Source organism: Macrobrachium nipponense, chromosome 20, assembly GCF_015104395.2.
Source record: "Macrobrachium nipponense isolate FS-2020 chromosome 20, ASM1510439v2, whole genome shotgun sequence".
Taxonomy (NCBI): Eukaryota; Metazoa; Arthropoda; class Malacostraca; order Decapoda; family Palaemonidae; genus Macrobrachium; species Macrobrachium nipponense.
The window spans coordinates 18282087-18305478 of NC_061089.1; the positions used below are offsets into that span (position 1 = coordinate 18282087).

Here is a 23392-nt window from a genome sequence, read left to right on the forward strand (position 1 = left end):
ATCCCGGAGATTCATGATCCAGAACAGGCTCTATGGCTCCTTTCTCTAGCATGGAAGCTACTTGCTCCCACAGAGCCGCTTTCTTCACTAAATCGTTGTAATTTGCCCCGAGGGCTCTCGGAGATGTTGCGAGAGGAGGTTTCTTCAAGAAAGGAATCTTGTACCCTTCCCGAGCTAACGTTGACAGCCCAGGGATCTGCCTTCATGTCTGCGCCAAACTTCCCAAAAAACCTTGAAGTCTGGCTCCCACTGTCGTCTGGAGGACTGAGTTCTCATTCTTTAGAGGTGGTTCTTGGCCCTCTTGTTTTAGTGGGTACTCTCTTAACCCCTAAAGGCTCGGGTCGAGCGAATGTTTCTTTTCCCTCGAAAGGGCTGTTGCGAAGGCCTAGTATCCTTTGGAGTTTTCTTAACCAACTTGGGTGGTAAGAACTTCTTAACTGAAGACGAGAGAAGATCTTGAGTGGCCTTCTGAGAAAGGGAGAGAGCTATATCCCTAATCACCTCTGGAGGAAACAGCTGTTTCGAAAGAGGAGAGAACAGCAACTCCGATTTCTGAGAGTTAGAAACTCCTTTTGAAGCGAAAGAACACAACAGCGATCTCTTCTTTAGTACTCCTGCTGTGAATAACGAAGCCAGTTCATTCGTTCCGTCTCTCAGAGCCTTGTCCATGCAGGACATAATGCTCTTAGCTGTTTCTAAATCCTGCGAATCCTCTTCTTCTAGGGAGTTCGCTAGTGCTCCCAAAGACCAATCCAGGAAATTGAAGACTTCGAAAGTCCTAAAAATCCCTTTAAAAAGATGGTCAAACTCTGAAGACGTCCACCAGACCTTAAGCAGACTGTAACGCCTCTGTCCTGCGTGAGCTTGTCCTACTATACTGGGAAGAAGTTCCCCCTGGGAAGGTTGGGCAGGTACTCCCAGGCCTAGACTTTCTCCAGTAGCATACCATACTCCTGACTTTCGATGCCAACTTAGCTGGTGGAAAAACAAAAGAGTATTTTTCCCGCTTCTTTCTTATCCTTCATCCAGTCATTCACACGTTGAAGGGCCTTCTTCGCCGAAATTGACATAGTCATCTTAAGGAAAGAGGACTTCTTTGGAGTCCTAGTCTTGGAAAACTGTGATAAGGGAGATAACGGAGCTGTCGGTTTGAATTCCCCTTCAAAAATAGCAATAAGACGTGAAGTTAGAACCTTTATAATCTGAAGAAGGTTCCGTATTCTTTTCCTCAATTAATTCCAATTCCTCTTCTGCTGAAGAAATGTCTTGTAAATCATTGTCGTGTTGACGCTTCGTTGACGGAATAGCGTCCTGCCGCCTGCGTCCTGCGGCTACCGAGGAGTCGGCGTCCTGCCGCCTCTCGATGTCCTGCCGCCTGCGTCCTGCGTCCATCGTAGACACGCCTGCTTCCTGTCGCCTGCGTCCACAATTGGTCCCGCGTCCTGACGTTTGCGTCCTGCTTCTTCCGAAACTATTTTCTTCCTGTGTTCTGCGTCCTGCAAAACCAGCGATCGCTTGTCCTCCTAGCGCCAGTGCACCCTGAGTCCTCGGCGAAGGCGTCCTTGTCTTCCCTTTTAGAAAACTTAATGGGAAGGAAATCGTCCTTCCGCCTCGAAGATGCTTGCCCAGGCGCATCCCAAGACTTCACAAGAACTGCCAGCTTGGACTGCATTTCCCTTAAGAAACCCTTCGTACTATCCTCCTGATGTAGAGGACGAAGGAGGAGGATTACGAGCAGGACTGCGACCTAACGGAGAGCGATCTTGTACTCCACCCGACGGAGAAAGACGAGGGGAAGATACACAAGAAGAAGGAGGAGATTCTCTCATCGAAATCCAAGGCCGACAAGGACGTATGCGCCAGTGCGCCCTGAGTCCTCTTTAGCACGAAAAATCCTTTTCCTCTTGATCGGAACTGCGTCCCCGTCTTCCGAGGAGGACAACACTCAGGACTACTCCAAGCCTCACGATCTTGAGCATGTCTCTCGAGAGCAGTTGATGTCCTGAAAGTCCTCTTGAGGGGGCGAGACACCACTGCATACCGACGTTCTTGCTCGGAAGTCGAACCTTCCGAGGACGCACACTTCCCAGTTACGCCTTTTCTGCGGCGAACTGCAACAGCCTGGGAACTTGCAACAGGACTGTTCGAAGGGACGCCTGACCTTGTGACCAAAACCTCTCTCGCCTCCCTTCGACTGTCGACATGCCTTCTCCCTTGGGTCTGGGAGCTTGACAGAGTCTAGGTCTAGGAGCACGAGAGAGACGATCAGACGCCCCCTCCACTACACTTTCACTGACATCGAAAGCACTAACTTTATCTGTAAGTCGCTGTATCTGGTCGCCCATGGACGCAAGGGCAGCGAACACCTTCACAATATTTGTATCGTTCGCCTCCTCCGATACAGCAGCGGGTGCAGGAGATACCTGGGGAGAAGGAACTACCAATTCTACGTTAGAAGGAGCTGGAGAGGAAATACATTCACTCCTTTACTAGAAGAATTTGACTTCTCACTACGAGAAACAGATCTCCTTACACTATCTTTCTCAAGTCTCTCAACATATTTCATAAATATCTTCCATTCCTTTCTCTGATAAATTCTCACATTCAAAGCACCTATTCTCCCAAGTACACACATTCTCTCTACACTTCTTACAAATGGTATGAGGGTCGACCGAAGCTTTCGGCAATCTTACCTTACACCCCTCTTTTACACACACTCTAAACATACTCCCAGTATCAGACATCTTTAAAGAACAATCCAAAGCGAATGCCAAGCTAACGTTTCCGAGTACGATACCAAAAATCCATGAAAAGTCAGCAACGAGAATGAAAATCCTAGCAGGGAACCACCAACAATGTTGCCGGTTCGGCTGGCAGAGAAAATCTGGCCCCAAAATTGGGAAACAGGTTCCTAGCGCTAGCGCCACGGTAACGGGGTGGTGGTTGCCTGAACTACTAATAGGTTACTAGCGTTTGCCGCGAGTTTTGAAAATTTCTGCCAGGTGGAACAGAGAATATAGCTATATATATACCTGCCAGGTAAGTGTCATACATTAAAACTCTATGTAACGGCTAATTTAAAATGGTACAAAAATTATGTCAAAGTGACGAAATAATTTCAGAGATGTGTCACAGATACTTTTTAGTGCGGCAAGAAAGAAATTCGCGCTTGCGCGCCTGCGTAACGATTGTAAACAAAACAACACCTTGATCCGTGAACTCCCAGCATCCCCCAAGGCGCGTGATTCAAGAGTTTTCGGCTGGTAGGCCTAAAAGTATTTTTCCGCAAATTTTTAAAAAAACTTTTTATGTCGACGTAAAATACGTCCAGTCGGCACCCGAGAGACAAAAAATGTAGACGTAAAATACGTCCAGTCGGCGTTTAAGGGTTAACGCCAACCACACTGCCATCAACTCTTTGTTGTTGATGTGCCAGGACACCTGTTCCCCCTCCCAGGTGCCTGACACTTCTCTTGACCCTAGGGTTGCACCCCAACCCGTCTCCGACACGTTGGAAAACAATACTTGGTTCGGGTTTGGCATGTACAGAGACAGACCTTCTGCAAATCGGAGAGGGTCTGCCCACCACAGAAGGTCCTTCTTGATTCCTTTTGATATCATGAAGGAGAATTCCAGATCTAGAGAGACACCTCCAATTCCGGTAAAGGAAGAATTGGAGAGGTCCGAGATGCAACCTTCCTAGAGAAACGAATTGCTCCAGCGAGGAGAGTGTCCCCAACAGACTCATCCACTCCCTCGCTGTGCATGCATCTTTCTCTAGGAAGGTCGTTAGTTTCTCTCGGCAACGAGCAATCCTCTCTGGTGACGGATATGCCTGAAAATCCGGAGAAACCATCCGAATCCCCAGATATATCAGCTCTTGACTGGGGATTAATTGTGACTTCTGGAAGTTCAACAGAAGCCCCAACGAACTTGCTAAAGTAAGTGTCTTTTGTAGGTCCTCCAGACATCGTTCTTGTGAGCTTGCTCTGATCAGCCAATCGTCTAGATAGAGAGACAGCCTCACTCCCTCCAAATGTAGCCACTGCGCTACATTCTTCATTAAACCCGTGAAAACTTGAGGGGCTGTCGAAAGGCCGAAGCACAAGGCCCTGAATTGGAAGATCTTCCCTCCCATCATGAATCTCAGAAACTTCCGTGAAGGATGGATAGGCACATGGAAGTAAGCGTCCTGAAGATCTAGGGACACCATCCAATCCCCTGGACGAAGAGCCGCCAACACTGAAGAAGTTGTCTCCATGGCGAACTTCCTTTTTTCTACGAAGACATTCAGGGCGCTTACATCCAGAACCGGTCTCCATCCTCCTGAGCTCTTGGGAACTAGGAACAGTCTGTTGTAAAAACCCGCAGAATGAGGATCTTTCACTAGTTCTATCGCCTCCTTCTCCAGCATAAGATCTACTGCTAGAGAGGAGGGGCTTGATTCATGATGGGGTCCTTGTACTTGGCTACCAACTCCCTCGGAGTCGTCGTCAACGGAGGTCTTGATAAGAAGGGAATGAGGTAGCCTTTGCGGACAATCGAGAGTGACCAGTTGTCCGCCCCTTTCTGGGCCCAGACGTCGGCAAACTTCAGTAGTCTGGCACCCACTGATGTCTGGAGAACTTGAATACTACTTCTTCCCTCTGATGGATCTAGAGAAGGTCTTCCCTCGTTTAGCGGGTCTAGATCCTCTAGAGGAAGAAGCTCTGGCAGGAGGGACTCCTCGAAAGGGCTCCTGCCTAACTGGAGTCTCTCTCTTGGTTTTAGCCTGGAAAGAAGTGTGAGGCTTCCTGGTAGACTGGGCTAGCATGTCCTGTGTAGCCTTAGCTGAAAGGGCACAAGAAACATCCTGAATGATCTTCTTAGGGAAGAGTTGAGGAGAGAGCTGAGAATACAGGAGAGAGGCTCTCTGAGCATGAGATACTGATTTCGTCAGGAACAAACAGTAAACAGATCTTTTCTTGATTACTCCCGCTCCGAAAAGGGAAGCTACTTCACTCGATCCATCTCTCACTGCCTTATCCATACACGTGAGAACACTGATAAGATCCTCAGGTGAAATGGAATCCGGGGTCTGCGTCTTCTTGGCCAAAATGCCCAAAGACCAGTCTAGGAAGTTAAATACCTCCAGGACTCGGAACATTCCCTTCAACAGGTGGTCAAGCTCATTCATCCCCCATGTCGTCTTAGCAGACATGAGGGCAGAGCGTCGAGAGGAATCCACCAGTGAAGAGAAGTCCGAGTCTGCCGAGGAGGGAAGAACGAGGCCCAAGGGTTCTCCCGATTCATACCAGAATCCTAGCTTTCCAGTTAGCTTAGAAGGAGGGAAAGAGAACACCGTCTTCCCTTTCTCTTCCTTCGAAAGAAGCCACTCACCAAACCTCTAACCAAAACCTCTAAGCGCCTTCTTCATAGATATTACAGGCTTCATCCTGACACAGGATGAAACCTTCGAAGTTTTCGAGGTCGAAAATAACGATAGAGGCGAAGGCGGGGCGACAGGAGAAAGGGCGTCTCCGAATTCCTGAAGCAACAGGTCCGTCAAGCGCTTGTATGAGGAAACGGAGGAATCTTTAGGAATTTCTTCTTCCGAGGGATCCTGTTCTTCTTCCGCCGAAGATCCTTCACGATCCTTACGAGGATAGGCTGTCTTGTCCTCAGCCGAGAGTCCATCCTTGGAAGAACGTCTGGAAGAACTCTGACATCTAACCGGGGAAGTCATAACTTCCGTTGAGATTCTGCCTGAAAACTCCTTCTTGTCAGGATGAGCGCGTACTCTAGGCTCTTGGCGACTAACGAACGCAGGGCGAAAATCTGGCGAAGAGCGCCTACTAGGCGAAATGCGTCTATCAGGCTCCTGGCGCCTGTCTAAAGGAGAGCGGCTGCCTTGCGAAGAGCACCTGCCATGCGGGAAGCGCTTATCAGGCTCTTGGCGCCTGCTGCGAGGAGAGCGAATCTCTGGCGACAAGCGCCTACCAGGAGAGAAGCGTCTGACAGATTCCCGGCGCCTAACTCGAGGAGAGCGAAAATCGGGAGAAGAGCGCCTTGTAGGAGAAGAGCGCCTACCAGGCTCTTGGTGCCTGCTAAGCAAAGGGCGGCTGACAGGAGAAGAGCGCCTGTCTACCAAAGGGCGTCTGGTCACAGGAGAGCGGAAGCCTGAAGGAGAGCGGCTACCATGAGAAAAACGCCTACCAGGCTCCTGGCGTCTGCCAGCGGGAGAGATCCTGTCTCGAGACGAGCGCCTGTCGGGAGAGGCTCGTCTACGGGAAGCATGCCCCTCGTCCGACGGAGAAACGATGTCCGCAGGAGAGCGCCTGTCCGTGAAGAGCGCTCCTACTACGGATTCCAATCCGGAGAGAGGGCGGTTACTGACGAATAGCATAAACCTGGAGAAGAGCGCCTGGACTTCTTTACCGGGAGCGAGACGTCCTTCCTACGACGAGAAGTCACAATCAATGAGTCAGCCAGAGCCGTAATCTGCGCCTGCAGACTAGCCAAAACACGTGTAGGAGATTTAACAAAGTCCTTCACGGGAGACGCAGCTCGATCCTTACTAGGAGAGCGAAACTCCAAAGAAATCCTCGGTTTCTTCACATCCAATCCAAGATCTTCCGAAAAAACTTCAGGGCTGGAGGGGAGAGCGGAAGAAGCCTGCCAGGCTCTCTTCGACGGCCGAGAAGCTTCCAAGGAGCTCCAACCACACTTGGGCGAAGGAGAAGGCGAAGACGAGAAGCATTGCCGTAAGACTTCTCTCTTGGCGCGATCCAAGGTAGCCTGGGAGCGAACATCAGGCGCTACCGAGGGGACGCCTGACCGGTGGGGGTTGGTTCTCCCTAAACTTTCCTAGGCTTTCAACTTTCCTCCTCCACTGGGTCTGGGAGTCTGGAAGAGGTCTAGGCCTAGAAGCATTAGGGAGCCGATCAGACGCACCCTCCACTGCACTGGGATCACTGCACAAATCACTATCACTCTTACCTTCTAGCACTTTAATTTTCAACTCCATGCTGCGAATAGTGGCTCTCATAGTGTCCACCTCCGAAGGCGCATCTTCGGGTTCGATGCAGGGAGCAGGGGCTGAAACTGGTAAAGGCGCTACGTCTACAACAGGGTTATCAACTTCAAACTCGCTAGCGCGAGACCTACTAGAACTCCTAGATGAAGCTTTCCTAACCTTGTCCTTCTCAAGCTTTCTTACATAAGAAGAAAGCGCCTTCCATTCTTCTTCATTCAATTTACCACATTCATTACAAGGTTTAGTAAATGAGCAGTCATTCCCCCTACACCTCATGCATACTGTGTGAGGGTCTACCGCAGCTTTCGGTAGCCTCACCTTACAATCGCTAACAGAACAAACTCTGAACATAGTTGATTTCTTAATCTCTAAATCAGACATAATGAAATTCCAAGAATAATCAAAAGAATAATAAAAAACCGGTCCACAAATCGCAAATGCCAAGCCAAAGAGTAGGTACTTCACCAAAAGTCCGATGAAACAATCCAGGGCGAAAAAGAGTAAAATCCAAAATCGAGAGGTATCGACAACAGATGTAGTCGACACCGGCGACAGAAAAAATATGACTGGAAAGGGGGATTGGTTCATACACCTGCCACCCAGCGGCGGGTGGGGTAGATCACCTGACCTACCTGTCGCGTTTGCCGCGAGTTTTGAATTCTGTCGTGACGTCAGAGACGTAAGCTAAGTATATATCTGGCAGGAAAGTTCATGTACAAAAATAAAAAATATATATCAATCCAAATACTGCACATCTTACAATAATCAACGTATCCATCCATAATCTTAAATATGTAACATAAAACTGATCTTACCTTGTTCTTACATTCTTGACAAAACCGATGTTTACGAAGGTAGTTATCAAGGGTACTCAATAAGTGATCTGAACTGATAAGAGTGACTGTTTCTCTACAGGATGAGTCCATGACTTCCCAAACATCTCTCCAAGAGCGGCCCCCAGGGCGACATCTAATGCCTTCCATAGAATGGAGTACACATCTCCCAGATTTCTTAAGCTTTGGAATATTATCTAGCACCACACTTAAAGCTAGCCTGGAAAATATAAAATCAATGTACACAAGTAAATTAGAACTATTTAAATTTTAAATTATGAATCTTCCTAATTAAGAAAAGATATTAATAATATTTATATTAAAGGAGAAAACCCTAATATGTAACAATTTTCAATAATTATTATACAATGAAATCAATTTAAAAAAGGGAATAAATTAAACATAAGAAAAGTACCTTTACTTTTAAATTGCAAACATTTACTGTTCATTATTTGGCCATTATTAAAAGTATTTCTATAATTTTTCTACCCCCAATTCATCAGAATCGCCTCAAATGTTTTTATGCAGCTTTTCCCTCTGTGGAGTTAAGGCATGCGAGTGCTCTCCAGTTTCTTCTTTCCTATATTCTGGCTGCCTGAAGTATCAGACCTAGGTCTTCAACTACTCCTCTCTTCCATGATTCCTGGGCCTCTAATATCTATTGCATTTCTGACCAAATGTCCCTCATCCTCCCTATCCCTATCTTTGCATTTCTGACCAAATGCCCCTCATCCTCCCTATCCCTATCTTAATCTTTGAAATCTCAGTCTAAGCCTCAGAAAAACACATCCCTCCTCCAATTTTGAAAAAAATAATATGATTTCCCCACTTTACTTTGGTATGAAACTTATCTATTACCTTTTTACAATATTTGTGTTTTTCTTTTAGTGTGCATGTTACTGCTACATATTGGTTTTTTGTACGTACCAACCGTAAGTCTTTGCTCTGTCTATTTAACAGAATATTTTTTTTAAACAGCTGTCTAACTTGCTCTCTCCATTTCAAACATGTTGCAGTTACTCTCTTTTCAATGCTCTCTCTACTATAGTACAGTGTGTTCCTAAAGTTACAAAAATGTGCTAATTCTACTTAAACTTCCCAATCTACCATCACAATAGGGTTATAAACAACCTTCCCTTCCCTACTTGCTGCTATAGAACTGATGCATAAAATCTTTAAAACCTTTGAAGACTGAAACCTTATGGTTAACATTAGTCATAAATTGCCTGATCCCTTAGGTAACTCAGACTTTTAAGCACTATCAAGTACAACCCATTCTTGAAATATATTATATTCAAAATTCCTAAAATTCCTAATAACTGAGGTAGGATAAAATTAAAATATACATTCAAATGTACGATAAAATTAAAATATACAATCAAATGTAAATCTTGTATTTATAACAACAGAACTGTAATTATAATTCCAGTACGTAATAGCATAACATCTGAGCATCATAATGTTTTACTTTATTCATTAAAATACACATTGACAATTTATCCTACTTTGATATGATTTTCTTTCAATTATACCTTCATGGTACAAGGTATTTTTGACAATTGTTAAATCATAATTGTACAAAATGAATAAATTATTGGCAAGTGCTGGAATCATGTCTTCCATTCACACTCCACACGAAGTGTTGCTCTGAAAATGTGAATTCCTAATGTTCAAATGATCCCATCAACCATATTTTCACATAGGCTTACAAGAATGGGGTGTACTTCAAAATTCATGCTCTAAACTCTTAAGATGCTACAGTAATACCATATTAAAGGTGGTAAATTGACTTGAAGACCGCCTAGGTTATATCTCATTGCTTCAAGAAAAAGTTAGGCAATGAAGGAACTGAGGAAAAGGATGACTCTAAGGTCACTCATGTGACCTTGAGGGATGGAGGAGGTGAATATGACTGTATGCAGGAAAAAAAAAAAGTGGAAAGGATTAAAAAAACACTCTTCTCTAGAGGTGCATGTTGGGCTGTGCCATGCTTTTGCTTCATTATAATCTAATGCAACTGTATAAAACCTCAGAAAAAGAATGCTTATCAGTCCAGACAATAAAATGCCATGCTCAAAAAATGAAAAATATTAACCAAGGTGGCTTTTCACACCTCTATTCTTTGCCTCATTATCAATTTATAAGCGTGTTGAAAATATGAATTTATTGTTCACAGAACGAAGATAAGGGGGAGACTTGAAAAGGATGTAACAGGCATAGTTGAGCAGCTAGATGTACAAGGAACAAAGGGAACAGTGAAAAAAAAAATGTCCAAAGCAATGCAGTTGGGGCATGAATGTCATTACATAGATCTTTTAGTAGTATAGTTTGCACATGGCATTCATCCCATTAATGACAATTTCACCATGGATTAAATTCTTAAATTTTCTATTCCTCAATATGAGTTAAATAAAACAAAATACACACTAATGATAAAATACTTAAAAAAAGAGTTAACTGTAAAGCATTTTCATAAAATTGAAATAATTTACAGTGAAACTTGCAAAATGATTACATACCCATGATCACTAAATAGCGCTCCTAATGACCTTGCTTGCAAAGCATATTTGCGAAGTACCGTGAGAACTCCACTATTTGTAATAACCAATGGCTCTAATGCTGGGTGACCAGAATCTTTCAGTTGATTAAAAAGCCTTTCAACACTGAAACAGTACAAAAGTAATGATTTGGGGAAAATTTCTTCCTAAAACAAATAGGTTAGGTGTAAAATAGTCTTTTCACAGAGAAAGAATATCCTCAGACATTTACTGGCACAAAATCTTTAGTATAGTAAATCAAACAACAGCTTGAAGGAGTACAATATAAAGAATAATAAGTGATTCTATAATTATTCACAAAACTTTTAAAAGTAAATTTACTCAAAACTGAAAACTCAGCAGATGGTAAATGGAGTGGTTATAACCTGCACAGTCATTTAATATAGAAATTGTTTCATAATTCAAATTTCTAATTAAGTACAAAATTAAATTTACACTGGTTTACAACTAACTTCCCTCTGAACAAAACTAGCGTTATGAAACATAAAAGATTGGCACAAGTAGTGACTATCAATGACCAGCATTAAAGCTTACCTTCTACGACAACCAACACATGCAACAGTCTGAGCCAACCGCATAAACAGGGTCTTGGAAGGCACCATCAAAGCTGCTTCCACTTCATCCTTACTTAACTTATTATATTGTCTTGAAAAAGATTCATCACAACGACGTTTTGTGGTCCCTCCAGTTATATCACATCCATCGCAACTCTCTCCAAGTTGCATCGTCATCTGTAAAATACCGAACCTCTCAGGGTATGGCCCTCCCATAATTTTACATAGTACTATCTCAAACAAAAATTGCACTACAGACACACACACAAAAATTCAGTTGATATAATTCTAAGCCTAATTTTGATATCAATATTAATCATAGTATACCTAAGAGACCTGAAAATTTTCATATCTTTAAATTTTTACTCATACATTAATAATCTACTTTTCTACCAATCCTCATTAATATCACATGAAGTTCAAAACAGGCCAAGGACAAGAAAAACATTATGAGCCTTAATAAAAAACTTAATTTTAAATGTTTGATTTTGTAATTTCAATGCAACTATAACAGACATATAGTAAGATTAGCTAATGAGTATCAAATTATAACACACTTGTATGAACATCATATTATTGAAATATAGGTCACTGTTCCACAACAGCCTATTATTTATTGTCAGTCAGGAGATCACTCTCGTACGTATGCACACATCTCCCACCATTTTCTGCTCAATAAAAACTGCAGAAATCAATCAAACAAACCTCAGCAGACAACACAATATTGGATATATAGTTTTCTATGTGAAACAAAATTTGGTTAAAAATTCCTGATGTGCTTCCTTGAATAACTAAACCATTATTTCACTACATCTAAATCTGCTGAGGTGATGACACTCTCTTTGGCAGTTTTCTAATAACAGGCGGTCAGACCTTGTAGGTTCTCTTGTAACTGGGCTCATAAATATTTGACCTATGGTAACACGTTTGGCACTACTAGATATGACAAGCATTAAGCCCTTCAGATGAACATAATGAGAAAATTAGCATTTTACAAGGCTAGAGGACACTTCAAATCATTAATATGGAACCTCCTGGGTCTGTGTCATGAAATCAAGAGTAATAGCACATAAAATAAAGATATAGATAACTGATATTTCCAAGGATCAATTTAAAAATCTGGAACAAGATTACGTTTTCATAAAACTAAAACCACTAAGAAATCAATTGACTAATGACTTCTGAGAGAAGCGCAAAAAATTAGTGGGGTATTCAAATTCCCATTTTAATTATGCCCCTGCAGAGCTCTGAATCACTGTATTTGTCATTAATGGTGACACCTATATCATATCAGTTTCAACACATCACATAACCTACGTTAAAGTCTAGGACCGTGACATAACCTTTAGAGCTACCAAACCTATCCATTTACTATTTAGCCTAAGTCTTGAAAATTTCATCTATAATGCTATTTCTACCTTTTCCCAGCAGTTTCACTCACACAGGCATTCTAGTCTGAAGTAGCTTACTATTCAAATAGACTTCTGGCTATAATCATGATATTAGTGATTTTCTCCTGGAACATGTAATGCAACCTTCTCATTGGTGAATACCCAAAGGAGTGCCCTACCAATAAAAAAGTGGAGTACAATGAGTAATTACTCCCTAACATGATCTGATCATCCTGTTATACAGTGGGTCTCCAGTTTCATATCCCCCCATTATTTGCGGGAAATTCACCTATTCGCTGTATTTTTCTATGAGAAATATCCACAAATTCCTGGGGCTTTTTTTTATAAATTTCTTCATAAAATGCACCTTTTGTGATAAAACCATTAAAAAACCTGGTATGAAATTTTTTAGTGGGTTTAACCTGAGTTTTAACTAAAAAAAAATTGGCCATTTTAAGCATTTTTATAGGGGTTACAACTATTCGCAGGGGAAGGGGGGTCTAGTACGCATCCCCCACAAATACGGGGGGACCACTGTACATACCCTATAAAGGACAAACCAGGAACAAAATATTGTGCTTATTTCTGACCAAGTAAATCAGAAATTCATATAGGAAGTTCATTACTCTGATATGGCATAAAGTCTGCACAAAGATCATCATCCTTAAGCCTGAAAGGACATTAACCTTTGGTTCAGTTATGATGCACTGCCCAGTAAGCATCAATTTAATTTGTCAATTATGATCCACGGAGAAGTCACTTTAGATAACATTTAAGCTGCAGTTTTACCGTTTTTTATTTTATTTATTTTTTTAATATGAACATAGCACTACACAGTAAAGTCTTTGTTTTAAATGACACCAGAATGAGTACTTTTGTTAATTAATTAATGGACGGGAAAGCACAGATTCATTAATTTACCTCTTCTTATTCCACAAAAATAACCAAGTCAGAGGGTGTCATTATATCATTCCCATTTCATCAACTCATTCCATTACTTTTTATGAGCATTGAAGTTCTTATAAAAACTACTGAACAAAATGCTGTACTCTACCAAGATGTGCTCAAGCCATAATTTTACAGTAAACTTATAGTCACAAATAAATGGCTAAACTTAACTCTGAAGCAAAAGTTTACTTCATCCATGTGTGGTGTCCCATGACTGCCTTCTATCAACATGTCATAATAACAAGGAGTGGGTTTGGAGGTAAGCAACTGCTCTTAGTATACTGTCCATTATTACATGGATTTTTTTTTCTATTATGAAAACATAATAGATCCATCCTTATGGAACTTTAGACAACCTACCTTGGACTAGAGGAACTGTCCCCCAATACACAACAATCTACATCATATCACCTAAGCAAGCAAAGACTAGGTTACTATCCTATGCCAGATTATGCTGAACATTTTCCTTAGTTTAAATCAAGGCTAAATTAAAACCACCTCTAATATGCTTTGAAAATCAATTGTGATTAACAGCACTGAAAACTCTAGTGCTGGAAAATGAACATATACAACTAAGATAGCTTAACTGCATTAATTTCGCTAATCCACAGCCTTGCCTGGGCAGGCTACTATTATTTGAGCAATTTTTGGCAGTAAAGAATTCCACTTTCCATAAGTGTAATTATTTTGTTATGCAAAATGTATTTTGTTATACAAAATGTATTTGAAGTCTGCCACAAAGATCAAAGCCTTACTAGGCACCTAAGCAGGCTAACCAGCCCTTATTATTGGGCTAAGCCTGTAACCACAGAAATATACTTATGGCAGATTACTCTTAAGGAATGCTAAAACCACTAACACCAAACCTTGGACCGGGATAAGTTAGGCCTACCTAAGTTCTTAACCTAGTTATAAACTAATGGATAAAATAGAAACTTTTCATAAGCTAACTCAATTTCTCAATGTATAACTAAACTAAAAAAAAACCTAAAGCAAGTTAGTCATAATCACTATGACAGACAATCCTAACATTTTATCACAATTTTATGAATTTGCCGTCATTAATCAAGGCACCTATGTAATACGTAACTCAGTAGTATAAGTTAACGCATGTCATAACTCACAACATGCAAAATATGCATTCCCTAAATAGGTTACTTAGGGCCATTCTAAAGAAGTGTTCTGTACGCCGAAACGTTTATTAATGAAATTGTTTTACTGAACAATACAGAAAAGGGTGTGTATGATGCAATGCAGGCAAGATAACTCGAGAAATTTATTGAAATGTGAGAAAGTTACTGCCTTTTGTTTTTATGTTACTCTCAGAGGACTTTGTACCAAACATGTTGACCAGGACATGTAAAAACAAATAAAAGATGGTAAACTTCTCAAATTATTATATAGCTCAACTGTACTGCTCCATGAATACCCTTTTCTATGGTTGAAATAATTTCATTACTTAACACTATCTCCTAACAGAGCTCTTCCTTAGAATTACTATACTTGGAATTAAGACAAAATGGAAACAAATTTAACTTTCAATATCAGCCTCCACATAGAAAAACACAAATGCTTCACAAACACATTGCCTAATGAATTGCTGTTTAATCTCAAGGGTACAACTGAAAATACAATATTTCAGTGCTATGTCACCACTTCCACAGGCCTAATGGTACTTAAGATTATAAGGATACACCCTAAAGCAATGTATATTGGAGCTTTTGAAGAATAGCGGTCCCATACAACCCTATTGAAGAATAGGGGTCCGTTTGGGCCTTTTGAAGAATAGGGGTCCCAGTTGGACCCTATGAATATAACATTGAAAATGAATAAACTATTATGAAAGTACTTTATTTTGTAAGTATAAAAATTACAAAAAGTATGTCAAATTAAAAGCACACAATTTATTGTAAATAAAATTAAATCAGTTGATATTAATTGCACACATTTTGAAATTTCAGAACAAAAAGAATCAAATAAAGTTTCCTTATAATGTTCACAGAACATAAATTCCTGTAAATAGAATTCCCTTTTGCATCCATTCATCTTTTTTATTTTACCTTTCTACTTGTTCCAATATCGAGAAATGAATTTCTATCGCCAGAAATAAATTCCTCTGTTTCCGCATTGGCAGAATCAAGAATCAAAATACGGACCACCTGATTGGTAGCCAAGTGTGAAAACCAGTCGTCCAATGCGGAACTTTTCAACACTTGTAAAGCAAGTAAAATAACATAGGAAAACGTCAACTGCCATAGTCTAGCTCGCCGCGGAATACTAGGTAGTTATATAGATTTACCGATAGTTAAACTAATACCAACCAATTTAAGTTGGCAGCTGGGCTAGAGGCCTACTCAAAAGTGAGCTCCACCTAACCTAGTCTAGAGAGCCATGGCTAATCTACATAAGGATTTACCAGATAGCTATAACCAAAGATAGAATACTATATAATCCACCCTAAAATTGGGGCAGGCTAAATCTGATAATAGGCCTACTGCTATTCTTCGCCTGCAAACGACCTTAGTAGGTTAAAATGATAGGAATAACCTAGGCTATGCATACTTTAGAAATAAAGCAAAGACCTTCAGTGATATTTTCATGTGGCAAAAATATTGGCTTAGGTTGTATTAGACGAGCCTACTTTGGGGGCAAGTTTAGGCTCTGACGTGACCGGGGTGGCCAAGTAGCCAGTAGGCATAGGCCTAGGCTAACATCAGCCCTGATACGAGGGAATAAATAGAGAAATAAAGACCTCGTAATTTATAGAGAAAATCATAACGCTAATGCATAACGGCAGATGCAATGAGGCCAACGACACTATTACATATAATTACTTACGATCTTGTTGTCGTAAACTGACAGGGGCAGTTGTCTCCTTCCCAATTGGATCTCATCTTCCTCGTCATACACACCGACCAATTTGGCCATTATTAGCCCGTTTCCTTACTAACACCAAACCTAGATGAAAGCTTTACGTAACACACTCGCCCAAACGGAGCATTCAGATGCGATATCTCATTTGTGGACTGTAATTCTTAACAGATTTTGTAGACCTTTTAGTTACGTTCACATTGGTATAGTTGATGGCAACTGTGTTCGGAAGGTCTGTATGCGACTTCGCTCAAAACAAGTGTCACAGATCAATGGAATTTGCATATCATTTCACAATTTTTCGTCTTATACATTCAATTTATACTTATTTAAAATTAACACAAATACAAAAAGCCCACTCATACTGTTGAGTGTGTTTGAAAATTTTCATTATTGTTATTTCTCTTTTATCAATCGGATGCATTTCTAGACCGGTTCAGAGCATGCGCAGTAAAGATGTGGTCAGTTCCATATCGTCGACGAAAAACTTATCAACGCACCGTATTTTATTTGTGTGAACAACAGATAATAAATGCTTGAGTGCTGCTTGATATTTCACGATGCATAGTTCATAATTCAGAAAACATAATTTATCTGACTGGCATCGGACTTATCAACGCAAAGTTGAAAAGGGTCGTTCGTTACCAACCGTTTCTCAGTCAGGTGATTTGTATTAAACTGCCATTCTGCTAAATGCCAATATGGGTGAGCGTGCAATTCCAGTGACTAAATGTGAAGAATAGACACTTTCTGGATATGTCAAGAACTTAGGAGATTGTGGAAGTTGAGAAGGGTGTTAGCTGCGTGCAAAATCAAAAGAGGTCAGTTACCTTACAACTTTCCAAGGTCAGGTAGGTAGATTTGAACTATTACGTCATACCTGATGAAGTCACAGTTTCTTGCTAAGTAAAACTTGTAGTCACTCAGTTCTATCGAAAACAGTTAAAGCCCAAGATAGCATTTTGCGAATAACAGTGACTGACAGCGTCATTCAAGCCAGGATTGAGTAGGGATGAACGCTCCCTCATCATTTTTCTAAGCTTGACGGAACGTATATACAATTTTGTCCTTTCATTTCACTTATTAATATTCTTACCATATCATTCTTACGTAAAATAAAACATATTCTTTAATTTGTACTTGATCATTTGATATAAAATCGGGTATTTCGACAGAAACCTAAGTATTGTATGCAAAGCAATTTGACTGGACTGAAGAAATTGCAAAACCATTGCGTTTAGTACACATATCAGTGGTGGTGCACAGTTGCAGTATCATCGGTATCTTTAAAAAGATAGCTTTGTAGATTGGAATGGAATATGATATATTTTCTCTAAAGCTTTGTTAGTACACCAAGTATGAATGAAGTGTACTTCAGCGTCTCCCAATAAATAGGGTACCTAGAGGGAATGAACGAGTAGAGGTTGAAACGTTTAACAGATGGCGCATGGGTAATACGCCAGTCACCCTTAATTCCAAAATGTTTTGCTGTTACAGTTGATGGAATCTTTGTTAATATGATAATCTGGTTGGGCAATAAAGACTCAGTTTGGTGTTTACCTCTGTGCAAACCAAACATTGAAAGCCACGTATGAGAGAAAATTATAGAAAACGGTTTATAATAAAACGAAGAGATACTAATCATCATTGTAGAAACGAGAGTTTAGGGAACTGCACTAATTAAACGGAGCAGAGATAAAGAGCTGGGATGGGCGGAACACAAATAGACATTATATCGATGGTCAGAATGATTCTGTGGATTGGAGTAGGGCCTCACTTCTCTACCAACATGTTAAAGGAATTGCCTGGAACTTTTGTCTTTGGGTGGCCACATTGTTAAAACTGACAAGGGCGGGGTCATCTCGCCCCCAACCAACACGCCCCCCCAAAACAAAACAAAACTGAGTTTTTCTTGAACATGTGCAGATCGTTCTAAAGTCCTTGCGCTGGCTTAATTCTTATTTAGTATAATATACTGCCTGAGACTTAGGCTTATTCCTCTTTCCTCTGCATATCATGCTATCGCTTTCATTAGCCCATGAGATTTGTCTTAGTTTTTTTTTTTTTATCCTTCCTCTCAAGCTATATGTTTTTTTTTTTTTTAATCCATTAGCTCTGTTCCTTTCTTATTGAGTTTCTTATTATATTTTTACAGTCCTCTATCAACATATACTATTTTCCCCTCTTTGCCCACTGCTTACTTAATTCTTGATTCTGCCTATCTTGAACATTTCATCTTCATGCAATAATTTCTTTCCAGAAAATATGCTGAATTGTCCTGTATCTTTTATTGACCAACTGATTGCTTGATACCGACCTTGTAGTTATATATTTTGTTACGCTCGAACAAGGTTTTCCTCAGCTTATTACAAGTCTTTTGCAACTTCCTTACTTATCCATTTCAATAGTTACTTACCATAAACTATTTTTTTTTTTTTCAATATTTGGCTGCGAAGTACCAATTCTCTCTCTCTCTCTCTCTCTCTCTCTCTCGGCTCTCTCTCTCTCCTCATCAAGTAGCCATCTTGCTTGGTGAGACGTACCCGCGTGAAGTCAGATTAATCAACAGATATCACAAGTTTAACATACGACTAGAATTTGAGAAATATCTAGAAGTGTTCGTGAACTATCGGTGATAAGATTAGTGTGAAAATAGTAGGATAAAGCGTCTTCTAAGTTAGTTTATCAAGTGTAATACTATAAATCAGAACAAGATGGCAGTAAGTTCCAACTGCGGGAAGAGGTGGCGTAATTTGGCGTGTTTAGCAGATTCGCAATACGATGAGGTAGCAGGAAGGGAACTGGCATTTCTCATCTATGAAATCAGCAACAGTCCTAACCAAAAAGATACAAAAGCATTCATAGATATATTAGAAGGATATAATCCTTCAAACTGGAACAAATCTAATGAAAACATCTTGAAAATAATTGAAGAAGTTCCAAATAAAATCCAAGTGGTCAAGAGACTCATAAAGAAAATATACATAAACCAACATATTTCGACAAAGAAAATGAATAAGGTGAATCTTGTGAATATCCTAATTGATGCATTAGGAAAAAGAATGCCAAAAGCATGCAAACTGTGTAAGGTTTGGTATAGCATAGTCAATCCACAAAACCTAATCAGAAAATGTGCTGCATGCAACATTCCGACCCATCCACAGTGTGCTGAGGTAATACAAGATTTGAGAAAAGATACAAGAATTTTTTGTTCAACATGTCTATCATGGATAGACAATGTTATTAAATCAAGATTGAATGTACAAATAGTTGAGGATGAAGAAGAAGAGGAAGAGGAAGAAGAAGAAGAAAAGAAGAAAGAGGAAAACGGAAGAGAAGTAAACAAAATGAAATGACAGAAAAAATAAGGAAAACAAAGAACAAGATAAAAGTATGGATGCAGAGATACTCATTGATACTACATATGAGGCAATAAAGCAGCATACCTACGAAGAAATAAATTACGATATGACAACAGAAAAGCAAATCCCGAAGAGGCTCTACCCAGATCTACACAATGACGGGAAAGAGGAAAAAATAGACAAGAAAGACAAAATCTGCAACCTTTTGAAAAGAGGGAATTGCAGATTTGGAGAAAGATGTTACTACAAACATCCTAAGATATGTCAAAACTATGAAATATATGGTAAATGTGCATACTTAGATGGATATGGGGATGATTGCAGAGATCTGCATCCAAAAATATGTAAAAACCTAAAAGAAGGAAAAGGATGTAAGTTCGACAAAAAATGCAAATATATGCACCCTGTAGCCATGAATCATAATCAAATAAATAACCAACCAAGTAATAAAATCCAAAATAAGAAAGAAACAAATAAAGAGAGAAATCAAGAATATCAGGTAAAAGAGAAAAGCAAACCACCAATGAGATATGCAGAGGTGTCAGCAAAAAATTTCAAAGCATCAGCTCCGAAATTCTACTCAAGAGATAATAACTGTATTTATTATGCAAGAGGATATTGCAGAAACGGAGAAAATTGCAGATTCAGACACAAAATGAATAATTATGATGAAGGAAGATCAAATATTATGGAAAAGTTGGATTTTTTAATGTCAGAATTTCTGGAAATGAAAAAAAGAACAACATACCAGAACAGGAAAGAGACATGGGAAAATCCTTATTACTACCAGTATTAAATGAAGGAGAAACACGCAAACCATCATAGTGATGAATGCGCAGGGTTTAGTTACGAGTAACTCAAAAAGAAAAATAGAGTACTTAGAAGAACTAACCCAAAATGAAAAGAAAATAGATATAATGAATATAAGTGAAACCTGGTATTCCCAAGAGACTGGGAATGATGATCAAATAAAAGGGTTCCAAACTTATAGATCAGATAGAAAAAATAGGAATCAAGGGGAACCGCAATATATGGGAAAGACAAAAAACAAGGAAAAATTATATGAGAAATATAGTAACTCAGAATGTGAACTAATAGCGGTAGAATTTGAATCTGAAAAATTGATGAACATAGTAATATATAGACCTCCTAATACTAAAGAGTTTGACTTAATAATTGAAAAATTGGATGATATATGTAGAAATCACAAGGACTGGACTATTCTCCTATCTGGTGACTTCAACTTTCCTTTCGTAGAATGGAAAGAACGAATAGGAGATTGTGGTTGTACTTATACATATAAAAAAGAGAGTAATAGTAGTGCAGAAGATAAGAGGCAATTTGAAAAGCTATTAGATATGCTACTAGAATACAACATTCAACAAATAAATCACCTGCCAACAAGAAAAGGAAAATACTTTAGACCTAGTATTTGTGAACGAGATGAATTATGTTAAAGAAATAATAGTTTATAATGCGAGTATTTCAGACCATAATGTCATAGAATTAACAGTTCATTCCAAAGCAAGTGAAAATAGAGATAAGCAAGAAATGAAAAAGTGGGAAGGATATGGAAAATACAACTTCTACAGTAAAAAAATATAAAATGGTCAGAAATTAATGAAGAATTAAACAAAGATTGGGATAAATAAACATTTCGTAAGTGATGACATAAGGGTAAATACGGAGATATTATATAAATATTGGAGAAAATAGTGGAAAAATATATACCGAAGAAGAAAAGTAAACATCATTCATGCATACCAAGAGACAGAAGGATCTTGTTCCAGAAAATCAGAAAGTGGAAAAAAGGTCTTGCAAAAGAAAAAAATGCATGGAAAGTTATAGAACTAAAAAGTAAGATAGAAAATGCAGAACAAAAAATTATACAATCAAAAGAAAATGAAAAACGGGACTTGGAAGAAAAAACCCTATTAAATATCAAGCAAAACCCCAAACTATTATACTCATATGCGAAGAAGATGAATAAAAGAAGAATAGAAATAGGCCCTCTGAGAATTGAAGGGAGATTAACGAATGAAAAAAAGGAAATTTGCAACATACTGGCAGAACGATATAAGAGAGAATTCACCCCTAGAATAGATAATGAAGATAATGATATAGAAGTAAGGGAAGAAAATAGTGAATATTTAGCTGACATAGAAATTAATGAAGCTGATATTGTGCAGGCAATTAATGAAATTAAAAATGGAGCTGCTGCAGGGCCGGATGGAGTCCCCTGCTATTTTGTTAAAGAAAGTAGTTCATTCTATCGCAAAGCCACTTGCAATATTATTAAGACAAAGTGTAGATACAGGCAAGATTTATGATGAGCACATTAGCATATATCACCCCTACTTTCAAAAGTGGATCAAGACTAGAGGCAAGTAATTATAGGCCTGTGAGTCTAACATCACATATTATGAAAGTGTATGAAAGGGTAATGAAGAAAAATATTATGAAACATTTAATAAAAAATAATTTGTTTAATATAGGACAACACGGTTTCGTACCCGGAAAAAGTACACAAACCCAACTGTTAGTCCACCGTGAGAACATATTCAAAAATATGAAAAGCGGAAATGAAACAGATGTGGTTTATCTAGACTTTGCAAAAGCTTTTGACAAAGTAGACCATAATATATTAGCAAAGAAAATTAGAAAACACAATATCGTGGATAAAGTAGGAAGATGGTTAAAAGAATTTTTACACAACAGAAAACAGATAGTTATTGCAAACGATGAGAAATCGGATGAAACCAAGGTAATATCCGGTGTGCCACAAGGTACGGTGCTAGCTGCAATATTGTTTGTTATTATGATTGAAGACATAGACAGTAATGTTAAGGATTCGGTAGTGAGTAGTTTCGCTGATGACACAAGAATAAGTAGAGAAATTACTTGTGATGAAGATAGGAACGCTCTACAAAGAGACCTTAACAAAGTATATGATTGGGCAGAGGTAAATAGGATGGTATTTAACTCTGATAAATTTGAATCAATAAATTATGGAGACAGAGAAGGAAAGCTATATGCATATAGGGGACCTAATAATGAGACAATCACAAATAAGGAAGCAGTTAAAGACCTTGGTGTGATGATGAATAGGAACATGTTATGCAATGATCAAATAGCAATTCTGTTGGCAAAATGTAAAGCAAAAATGGAATGTTGTTACGGCACTTCAAAACAAGAAAAGCTGAACACATGATTATGCTTTATAAAACATATGTTCGTAGTCCACTTGAATATTGCAATATGATATGGTACCCACACTATCAAAAGGATATTGCACAAATAGAGAGTGTACAAAGGTCCTTTACAGCTAGAATAGAAGAAGTTAAGGACCTAGACTACTGGGAAAGACTACAATCCTTAAAATTATATAGTCTAGAAAGGAGAAGAGAACGCTACATGATAATTCAGGCATGGAAACAGATAGAAGGAATAACAGAAAATATCATGGAACTAAAAATATCAGAAAGAGCAAGCAGAGGTAGATTAATAGTGCCCAAAACTATACCAGGAAAATAAGGAAAGCACACAGGACATTAATCCACTACGCACCAGCATCGATAATGCAGCGTCTATTCAATGCGTTGCCAGCTCATCTGAGGAATATATCAGGAGTGAGCGTAGATGTGTTTAAGAATAAGCTCGACAAATATCTAAACTGCATCCCAGACCATCCAAGATTGGAAGATGCAAAATATACCGGAAGATGTACTAGCAACTCTCTGGTAGACATTAGAGGCGCCTCACACTGAGGGACCTGGGGCAACCCGAACGAACTGTAAGGTCTGTAAGGTCTGTAAGGTCTCTCTCTCTCTCTCTCTCTCTCTTCTTCTTCTTCGTTTTGT

The 23392-nt window shown here is 39.4% G+C and overlaps 1 protein-coding gene and 1 long non-coding RNA gene across 2 annotated transcripts in view; one reads left to right on the plus strand and one right to left on the minus strand.

The window, feature by feature from the left end:
* The window catches only part of LOC135222682 (gametogenetin-binding protein 2-like), a 57028-nt gene extending 40441 nt beyond the window's left edge, over positions 1 to 16587 (minus strand). The window contains exons 1-4 of the mRNA XM_064260859.1: positions 16138 to 16587; positions 10941 to 11137; positions 10368 to 10511; positions 7831 to 8068 (exon numbers count right to left, since the gene is read on the minus strand). Of these exons, the coding sequence (XP_064116929.1) occupies positions 7831 to 8068; positions 10368 to 10511; positions 10941 to 11137; positions 16138 to 16227 (669 nt within the window). The 5' untranslated portion in view covers positions 16228 to 16587. The remainder of the gene's footprint in view (positions 1 to 7830; positions 8069 to 10367; positions 10512 to 10940; positions 11138 to 16137) is intronic.
* Positions 16588 to 16658: 71 nt separating this feature from the next.
* LOC135222687 (uncharacterized) overlaps positions 16659 to 23392 on the plus strand; it is a 370412-nt gene continuing 363678 nt past the window's right edge. Inside the window, exon 1 of the long non-coding RNA XR_010316310.1 lies at positions 16659 to 17021. This is a non-coding gene — a long non-coding RNA (uncharacterized LOC135222687). The remainder of the gene's footprint in view (positions 17022 to 23392) is intronic.